The sequence below is a fragment of the Limulus polyphemus genome, unplaced genomic scaffold (genome assembly GCF_000517525.1).
Source record: "Limulus polyphemus unplaced genomic scaffold, Limulus_polyphemus-2.1.2 Scaffold2577, whole genome shotgun sequence".
Lineage (NCBI taxonomy): Eukaryota > Metazoa > Arthropoda > Merostomata > Xiphosura > Limulidae > Limulus > Limulus polyphemus.
Genome location: NW_013668187.1, coordinates 138,062 through 149,203, shown reverse-complemented (window position 1 = coordinate 149,203; position 11,142 = coordinate 138,062). Strand labels below are relative to the sequence as shown.

At 33.7% G+C, this 11,142-nt stretch overlaps 1 protein-coding gene across 2 annotated transcripts in view; it reads left to right on the top strand.

The window, feature by feature from the left end:
* Positions 1-66: 66 nt before the first annotated feature.
* Positions 67-11,142, top strand: part of LOC106467342 (1-phosphatidylinositol 4,5-bisphosphate phosphodiesterase classes I and II-like) — a 106,284-nt gene continuing 95,208 nt past the window's right edge. For both annotated transcript variants that reach the window (XM_022395502.1, XM_022395501.1), the window contains exons 1-2: positions 67-202; positions 3,963-4,096. In XM_022395502.1, the coding sequence (XP_022251210.1) occupies positions 89-202; positions 3,963-4,096 (248 nt within the window). In that variant the 5' untranslated portion in view covers positions 67-88. The remainder of the gene's footprint in view (positions 203-3,962; positions 4,097-11,142) is intronic.

The window sequence follows — 11,142 nt, the reverse complement described above, 5'->3', positions numbered from 1 at the left end:
TAGTAATTGGAATATTATTTCTACTTTTTTTATATATATTTTTTTTCTTTTTTTTTCGTTGGAAGGGAAGCTTCGAGATACAGTGACCATGGGGGCTCAGGACACCCCCTTGGAGGACAAGACGGTGACGGTGGTGTATGGTCCTGACCTAGTGAACATCAACTTTATCAATTTTTGCTGTAACCGAAGAGAAACTGCTCAGGTAAGACTGACTTTAGGGTTTTGATAAATATAGAATTATGATCACCTCACAATACTTGTTAATATTTAACTTATCAACTTGTTTTTATACCGTTTGCTACCAGTTGAGTCCACGTGTTGCGTAACTATTATATATTTGGTTGCTGCAATAATACCCATCGTAATTAACTAGCCAACAAAATTGGATGAAATCACTAATTAATCCATGTGAAATACATCAGGTACTCCAATAGAATTTATTGCGATTAATTGTAATATTGGTGGTATTTTTTGTTTACATTTTTAAGTGACTCCTAAGGTATTAGATACTCAGTATCCAACAAAGTTATGGACCCACAAGTAATTTGGTGCACAATGTTGAAAAATGTATGAATAATTCGAGCGTTAGTTTTATCATTATTCTGTATTAGGCATAACAATCGTAAACATTTATTGTTTTTCACAGGGTTGACGATCCTAACATAACTAAAATCTGTTTAGAACCGTCATATGGCATGCAAGCTTTGTTGCTGTAGGTTGGAAAATTAAAAAGCATCTTTCCATTGTCGGTTCTTTTAATATTAGTTGACGTACCTGTTTAACACACGGGACTAGGACCCCAGAAAGTGTCATCAAGGTTCCGATCCGTCAAAAAAAATTACACGTTAAAAGCGTTAACACAAAGGCACAGACGACACTCCTGCTTTATATATTGTTATAATCTATATTTTTAATGTTGTAATTGAAGTGTTAGCTTGAGGGTCTTAATGATTACGTTAAGATAAGAAGGTTTAATAAAATAGGCCTATAAAATATCGAAAATTCTAAGAAACTGTGATGTAAAGTGTATTAGCATATTCGAAATTAAATTATAAATACGAGATATTTGTGAAGTGTGATTTCAAGATACAGTGAACCAGTCAGTGTTTTAACTACCGCGGTTACTTTGTAAAATTAGTTTGATTTGTTTTACATGCGTTAACTAATTTGTAACGTAGGCCTGTAGCAATTTACAGTAGTACAAGTGTTCTAGTCTATAGAAACATTAAAGGAGATAATAAAGTACTAGATGTTGAATTATTTTCACTAGATAATTTAAAACAATCCTCCAACGAAATAACGATATTACAACAATATATACAGCTTGAGGCAAAGACAATCATCAAACTATAATCAGTTGTGTGTAGAATGGAATGTTTCTATTCATTGCTACTTGTTTTATTGGATGAGGTACAAGACGAATTAGTATAGTTTGTGGTTACGCCATCTAGTGCAAACTTGGCTAACTATTTTTCTTAATATGATACACGTCCATTCATTTGAAAGAGAAGTGTTAGTTATAATTTACTGAATGTAAGAAAACGTATACAGTATTGAGGTATTTATAGATAATGACACGAGTCCAAGGAAGCAAAATCATTTGTATATAATCAATGCTGGTTTAATTCGGACCATTCGTCGAAGGTGTCTTATGAACTAAATGAAGCGTTTCGTCTAGAATCACACGAAGATTACCTATTACTCTTTACAACTAGTATTCATTTCATATATTCAGAACTACGCCAAAATTAGTTTTGTATTTATTTGTGTAGTGTTTTGGCCCAGTGAAAATAGCTAATGAGTAGGACTGGTTCTGTTGCTGAGAAATTTCAATGTTTTTTTTGTTTGTTTTGAAACAGTAGTGTACAGATTTTCTTTCTTTGTCCCCCCACCACCACCAGTGGCTCAGTGTTAAGTCTGGGGGCTCACACCGCTAAAAACCGGGTTTCGATACTCGTGATGGTCAAGCACAGACAGCTCTTTGTGCTTAATAACAACCAAATCTTTCATATTTGTTGTTTTTTCTTCATGAAGTTGGTTTATTTTCGTATGATTAGTAAATGATGGTTCAGAAAATTTCTTTAAGAGAGTTGCGTACATTTTTATTTTATTATTATCATTATTTGCCGTAAGATAATTTTAAACTTAACCACTACTGTTTAACAAGTGTCGTCTATAAGCACGAAAACCGGATCGGGCTTGACCTACTGATTGGTTTGCTGGCGACGTATCAGAAGGACCAAGGTTCGAGCCATCATATGCTGCTAAAGACACGCCCAGTTTTTCTTCATTGGGGGTGTTATAACCCTGACAGTCAATCTTGCTATTAAGTTAAAAGTACACTATTGGCGATGGGTGCTGCTGAGTAGCGAACTCGCCCCCCCCCCCAGTGGCACAGCAGAATGTCTGTGGACTTACAACGCTAGAATCCGGGTTTCGATACCCGTGGTGGGCAGAGCACAAATAGCCGATTGTGTAGCTTTGTGATTAATTACAAACAAACAAACAGACTAGTGAACTCCTCAGATCAGCAATTTTATATTATTGACAACTTGAACCTTGGTGTCTTTGACCTGGGCATTTAGCATTTACGTCGCATAAGATGTTGTTCAGGTTGAAAATAACGAATACCAAAATATCGTCAAATTATAACAACATTATTCAGTAAGACCATTGATATTTGTTCTTTATTTGTATTTTTTGATTTAGTAGCTAGAATTCTAGAGTTTAGCCCAAACGATACCAGGTGATGAGTATCAACTTTCATTAACTCTGAAGATAATTTGACATTTATAGTTGTACTCACAACATTATGAAAGCAGAGTCTGTACTTCCTAGGATAGTTTGACTTTGTCAGTTTTAAATATTTTATTAATCGGTAATGGTACCTTAACAGATCTTTATATATGTGTAATGGAAGATACTGCGTGAGGTACATGTTGAAAACGTGAAATTTATTGAATGTATCATATTAACCCTTAAGTTACTGTTAGTTACAGGGTTCCTAATAACGTAAAAGTCGTATAAAGTAATTCTATGTAAAAAACAAAAACAAAATATCAATATAATATAATAAATCCTATTTATTACCGCCAGTGTCCACTATGTCTTTTATACATTAAATGAGTGGTTTAGGTCTTTACACTGAGTCTTGCAACAGTCAACACATTAAATGAGTGGTTTAGGTCTTTACACTGAGTGTTGCAACAGTCAACACATTAAATGAGTGGTTTAGGTCTTTACACTGAGTCTTGCAACAGTCAACACATTAAATGAGTGGTTTAGGTCTTTACACTGAGTCTTGCAACAGTCAACACATTAAATGAGTGGTTTAGGTCTTTACACTGAGTCTTGCAACAGTCAACACATTAAATGAGTGGTTTAGGTCTTTACACTGAGTCTTGCAACAGTCAACACATTAAATAAGTCGTTTAGTTCTTTACACTGAGTGTTGCAACAGTCAACACATTAAATAAGTGATTTAGTTCATTACACCGAGTGTTGCAACAGTCAACACATTAAATGAGTGGTTTAGGTCTTTACACTGAGTCTTGCGACAGTCAACACATTAAATGAGTGATTTAGGTCTTTACACTAAGTGTTGCGACAGTCAACACATTAAATGAGTGATTTAATTCTTTACACTGAGTGTTGCAACAGTCAAAAACGTAAAATAACTTAATACGATGCAAATTGTGGATGTCACTGATAGTAAATGATATCAAAACAAGTGGGTGGTTTGAGAGTTAACGAAGTTTCTAGAATCGCCCAAGTTATATGTAAATCTTCACTTAAGGGTGAAACATACACTAAATGTATATATTCTTGTATGTACAAAATTATACGTACTGCTCAGTCACGTGGAATGTTTCAGTAAGCGATACAGTTTGTGTGTGTTAGGTATAGGAGGTGTGGATCATTGTCTCACATAATGAATAAATATGTTTTCTGGAAACCATTAGGAATGGACAGACGAGCTGCTGAAGATGGCTTACAACCTGATGGCCATCAATGCCTCCACTACCACTTTCCTCGAAAAGGCTTACACCAAATTACATCTAATGACAGACAGGGATGGAAAGCTTCCCGTAAAAAAGTAAGTCGTGAAGAATATGGCCTGTTTTTCGTTAAAAGCTTCGTAATTTTTAGTGTGAAATAGCTTCTAATTCGATTACATTTTCTTCACCAATTATTTTATAATTCGTCACACGAAACATTGTCACCTTAAGTAACAAAATATACATAATCAGTGTGACCAGACAACTATAGTTTCTCATCTCTTACCAACACAGCTGTTTATGCCCAAATAATAATGAAAATAGATACAATTCCATTCCAGAATAATACATCGATAAATACTATGTATCATGAAAGCACTGTTTTTGGTATTTGTGAAACTGCACCTAAGGCTTTATTCAAGACATTATTAGTTCGAAATACCTTCATAACAAAAGAAAACAACACAAACAAAATTTTTATGTTGGAACTGTATAACAAAAATTTTATTGTGATATAAACTTCATCTACACCGACATCCCTTCAGCTGAAAAATAATATTGTGACAAAACCTTCACATGCCTAGACTGAAATCTGTGGACGAGCCTTATCAGTTCTCACATCTAAAGCCTTATCAGTTCTCACATCTAAAGTCTTGTCAGTTCTCACATCGAAAGTACACTATTTTTGTGACTAATTTCTTCTGAATAAATATTTTCGGCATTTCGATTTTCGCAACTTTATTTACTGTACTGATATATACCAGAATACCTGCGTTTAAAAGCGGTATGTTTAAAGGTGTTCATATTTACAAGATTTATTATCTTAGTATTATTGGTTCTGATAATTTCACGATGACACTTGAAAACCCTGGCTTTTGTTATTTAAGAAATCAAGAAAATAACATTTTTGAACCTCTGATAAACATCATTCTTTGGATGATGATCCAACTAGTAAAAAATTATCTTTATCAGCGATTAGGAACAAACAATAAGTTTATTTCTAGTTCTAATGGCATTATTTCACTGTCGTTTCCAAAACTTGTACTATTCAGTTTCAAATGCTTATAATCAGGCCTATCAGTGGTTTTCACCACATCTTCTGGTGATAAAAACTACTCATCTTTTGTGATTTATTTGAATGTTCATAAAAATTGTTTTTCCTTTCTAAATTCATGCAGAATAACAACAAATGTCCTTAGGCAGTCAGTTGAATATCGATTTAATATCTTTATTTTGAGTACACCCACTTCCATTTCAGAATTAGTTGAAAATAATACAATGACAGAGAACAACAGCGTATCGTATGTTTTCCATACCTTAAGATTCCACTTTGTTTAAGACAATAAATAGCCAGTAGAGTTTCGTCAAATACGATAAATAGATCGATTTCGTCTGATAAAGACTCTGCTGTACCTTGGCTGCAATCTCGATACTTCATTATACCGAATTTGAGGATCACTCGTTGTGTTGTGTAGTGAACTAACTATACACTTCTAGTTTGTACTGTGTTTATAATTTAGTTGATTGAGCTCAAATATATCCTACGATTAATAGAAGATGCTTAGTGGTAGTAATTCAGATTATCATGTAAATATCAATAAGAGAAGCCTTAGTAGAGCAAATTTTAAACCTGTTACTTAGTGAAACCACGTATGTGTTCTCAGAAGAAAATATATATATATATATATAAACCTAGAACTTTTTGTTTGCATCTGTAAAAAAACTTGCAAAAACAACAACAAAAAAATGATGTATTAAAACGTGCTTCCAATTGTACATAAAAACGAATTATCTGTATATATCTCAGTCAAACAGTGAAATCAAAATAGACTTTTACCAGATTATTTGTTTTAAGCAGGGCGATGAAAATTGTTAAAGTTTATGTTAATGAAAGTGACATCTGAAAGGCAAGAAAATATTTTAAGTATGATAGCTTCCCTTTTTCCTTTGGTTTCAATATTAATATATTTCATGAGTTTTACTATAGATTAACGCTAGACTTTCATACTTTATACTAAAATATTAGAAGACGTTAATACTCGCTAAGATATGATACACTGAAATGTTAGAATACGTTAATACTCGCTAAGATATGATACACTGAAATGTTAGAATACGTTAATACTCGCTAAGATATCGTATACTGAAATATTAGAAGACGTTAATACTCGCTAAGATATTGTATACTGAAATGTTAAAAGACGTTAATACTCGCTAAGATATCGTATACTGAAACGTTAAAAGACGTTAATACTCGCTAACATATCGTATACTGAAATGTTAGAATCTTCTAACATTTCTGTAAAAATATATCTTGGCGAGTATTAACGTCTTTAAACGTTTCAGTATACGATATCTTAGCGAGTATTAACGTATTCTAACATTTCAGTGTATCATATCTTAGCGAGTATTAACGTATTCTAACATTTCAGTGTATCATATCTTAGCGAGTATTAACGTCTTCTAACGTATACTGAAACGTTTAAAGACGTTAATACTCGCTAAGATATCGTATACTGAAATGTTAAATAACGTTAATACTCGCTAAGATATCGTATACTGAAACGTTAAAAGACGTTAATACTCGCTAAGATATCGTATATTGAAATGTTAGAAGACGTTAATACTCGCTAAGATATGATACACTGAAACGTTATAATACGTTAATACTCGCTAAGATATCGTATACTGAAATGTTAAAAGACGTTAATACTCGCCGAGAAATCGTATACTGAAACGTTAAAAGACGTTAATACTCTCTAAGATATCGTATACTGAAATATTAGAAGACGTTAATACTCACTAAGATATCGTATACTGAAACGTTAAAAGAAGTTAATACTCGCTAAGATATCGTATACTGAAACGTTAAAAGAAGTTAATACTCGCTAAGATATCGTATACTGAAATGTTTAAAGACGTTAATACTCGCTAAGATATCGTATACTGAAACGTTAGAACACGTTAATACTCGCTAAGATATCGTATACTGAAATGTTAAAAGACGTTAATACTCACTAAGATATCGTATACTGAAACGTTAAAAGAAGTTAATACTCGCTAAGATATCGTATACTGAAACGTTAAAAGACGTTAATACTCGCTAAGATATCGTATACTGAAACGTTAAAAGACGTTAATACTCGCTAAGATATCGTATACTGAAATGTTAAAAGACGTGAATACTCGCTAAGATATTGTATACTGAAATATTAGAAGACGTTAATACTCGCTAAGATATCGTATACTGAAATATTAGAAGACGTTAATACTCGCTAAGATATCGTATACTGAAATGCTATGATTTCTTAAATGTGATAATGATTTAATGTAATTGAAAAATGAAAACAGACAAGCTGTAAGAGCCTGGGTAATGATCATCCATATCAGAATTGATGCTCTTTCAAACATTTCGAAGTTGAAGCAGTTTTTGGTTAGGTGAAAAGAATGGTAGGTTTTAGGGTGGCGTCGTGTAGCTGCCATTCAGGTGCTCGGGTTATTGTAACACGAGTGCATTGTTACTGGCATTTTGACAGAATGTAGGCAAACTTCGTTCGTGAACAGCCGTCAACACAGACGGCGGCTGGACTTGTCTCGCTGGCGATCAATAACCAGCATCATCTTATCTCTATGATCGGTAGTCTTAGTGGGGCTGAAGAAGCTCGTTGTTTGTGCAAGCAGAGGCATCGACGAGCGGAAACTGTCAAGGGATCAGCCTCGAAATAAAGAATAGTGGTAGCTAATAGAGCCTTCGACATTACTTAATTTGGATATTCTTGAAAAAATATAAGCAGCGTATCAAGATAGTTTGAAAAGACATACGATGTTGTTTTTTTATTTATTTAAGGCACTCTCCAACAAATGCTTTTGGTAGGAAAAAAGAAGTTTGAATAGAAATAAAATTGGAATTTCATAAGTGCCAACCTTTTATTGATTCACATTCTTAAACATGTATTAAAATTTAGTGACAAGCAGTCCGTGACTTTTACATGTATGCTTACCAACATGACTGACATTGCGGCTACAGCATTGTGCTTAGGTTTTTACTGGTTGATAGAATTTCTCAATTCTGTTACGAAATCGTCAGACAATTTCAGAGTAATAATACCTGTTGAAAAGAATTATACTTCTATGACATATAATCTTTTTTTTTTCTTTCTTCTGCGCAGCATGCACCCCAGTCGCTCAGCGGTAAGCCTAAGCGGCTTTTAACTTTAAAAGCTGGGTTTCAATACTCGAAGTGGATACAGCACAGATAGCTCAAAAACAAAGGCTTCTGTGCAACACAAAAAGTTAGTTTTATTTTAAACATTTCGCTTTGTTTACAGAAATAAAAAAACGTTTTATTCCTTTTTAAAAATTTTGCGTAGTAATAAAGAAAATTACCTTATATCATTTTTTTACACGAACAAAAAATTATTGTTGGACTTAAACATTTGGCTTTGTTTTTATGTAGAAGAGAGAAAGAAACAAATCCCCATAACCCCCCCCCCTCTCCCCAGTTATTGAAACGCTGTAGGTAAACCTTACTATACAGGAAGGTCAAAACGTGATGTTTGACGCAAGTAATCACTGTAATGTATATATATTGATCATTTTTTAACGGGTATTTTTTCTGGAGTTTAAAGTTCTTCGAATATCATTGAATTATTTAGTACTCTCTTTTAAAATTTAATGCCTAACATAATAGTGTGGAAAGATAATTTATAGAATCCTGAACCAAACCCATTTATTATTCAATAGAGAGATGCTCAATAACGCGAAATTTGAAGTATCAATAAAACAACAACCAAAAAGGTTCACATTATACTTAGTTTCGGTATTAGAGCAACAAGTTTAAAAAAATCTGTAATTGGAATAATTAGGGATATTTCAGCGTAAACATATTTCTATTTATTCGGTTTTTCTGTATTCGTAACACTGTTATAAAAGCGAGACCGTGCCAGTAAACTAAAGGTATATCTGTAGGTTTTGGTTTGGGAAAAGTTGGAAAATAAATGTCTATAATGTATTTTGTTTTGTCATTTTTCAAAATATTTATTTTTAAATTACCATAAATCACAAACCAGTGAGATTATTTCAGTTTAATTTGTGTTTATTTTTATACAATTTTTGACTGACTTTGCTTAAATGCCCCTAGTGGCTTAGTAGTAAGTCTAAATAAAGATTTATAGCTAACAATGTTTCTGTATTGGTAACACTTAGCCAAGCGAGACCGACCCAGTAAACTAAAAATCATGAGTCGTGTAAGATTGTACTCAATTTTGAGAGAGATCAGAAAAACTTCTTTATGCCCAATAGATGTGTATTGTAATTACCCCAAATCCATTCTGTCCTGGTCTGGCCCTGGCATGGTGGTTAGGGCACTCGATTCGCCATCTGCAAATCGCGGGAGTGAAACCCTCGCCGAACATATTCGCGCTTTCAGCCGTGGGGGCGTTAGAATATGTCGATCAATCCCCCTATTCATTGAATAGCCCTAGAGTTGGCAGTGGATAGTATTGAATAGTTGTTTTTCTTCTAGTCTGTCACTGCTAAATTAGGAACATCTAACGCCCTCTAGTAGCATTGCGCAAAATGCAACAAAGCATACAAACAAACATTTCCTTCTTTACGTTGATTGAAATAAAAGAAGGTGCCTGTGTGCGTAATTTGCGAAGTATCTGCTGAAAAGTCTTTTTTTTTTATCCTTATATAACAGCGGTTTCGATTCTTTTCTCATTCAATGAGAAATTCCGTAAAGGTTTTCAAGATCGTTACATTAAACCAATCAATATCATCGCGCAGACTTATGAAGGCCACATTCACGTTAGGAGAACCGAAAACTGGATATGCCATTCACAAAAATAGATAGACAATTAGACTAAACATGCTATTTCGCTGCTCCCGAAGAAATTCAATTTGTACCTTTTATCCTCCCTCCTTCCTTCAGTAACAGTAAAAGGCGTCTATAGAAAAACATTTAACTACGTATAACTATCGTTCTATACCTACTTTTCATCAAAGCACTGAAGTGGACTTACATGAATATAAATATTATTTTTTAAAACTCTTAAAAACAAGAAAGTCCTGATATTAAACGTTAGCATGAATCCCACCGGTTTGTTGGAACAAGAGGTTTTATTGTTTTATATTATATACACATACAACAAAGTATAATAAAATATCCGTGTGAAATATATGGAATAGTAGTTTGATAAAAAATAAAATAAAATATATCGCCTTCTAAGTTTTTTAGGCTTTTTTTTTAACAAATTGACATGAGCTGGGAGTTAAGTCTCATTTTGAATATGTATAATGGAAATTGTTGCTGTCATAGGTAATCAAGGATCGTTCTAGGACTTTTATTTTATTTAATAGTGTGTATACACACTATACATTCTTCTGCTTGTGAATTAGTTTCTGATTCTCTTTGAGCGGATATTGTTCAAACTAGCCAATCGCTGTAGTGCTCTTACGATCCCAACTCCTTTCGCCATTTAGTAGAACTATATAAAAAATCATTGCTTTTCTTTGTTGTACACATATGCTCGTATCTTTTTCTTTGCCTGTGGTGTTCGATTTAAACTTCGCAAAACGCTTCTTGAATCTGCTATTTATTGCAGATCTTGATATTTACCTTTTAAGAGTAAATTTTAATTATGAGAAAAAACGTAGCAAAATAATAGTTGAGCCCAATTCCATTATATATTTGCTGAACACAAGCTACATCTAATACAGCTCATCACACTGCTGGCTCCGTTAACAATCCTACATCTTATACAGCTCATCACATTGCTGGCTCCGTTAACAATCCTACATCTTATACAGCTCGACACATTGCTGGCTCCGTTTACAGTCTTGCATCTAATACAGCTCGCCACATTGCTGGCTACATTAACAATCCTACATCTAATACAGCTCGACACATTGCTGAGTACATTAACAGACCCACATTTAACACAGCTCGACACATTGCTGGTTACATTAACAGACCCGCATTTAACACAGCTCGACACATTGCTGGCTACATTAACAGACCCTCATTTAACACAGCTCGACACATTGCTGGTTACATTAACAGACCTACATTTAACACAGCTCGACACATTGCTGGTTACATTAACAGACCTACATTTAACACAGCTCGACACATTGCTGGTTA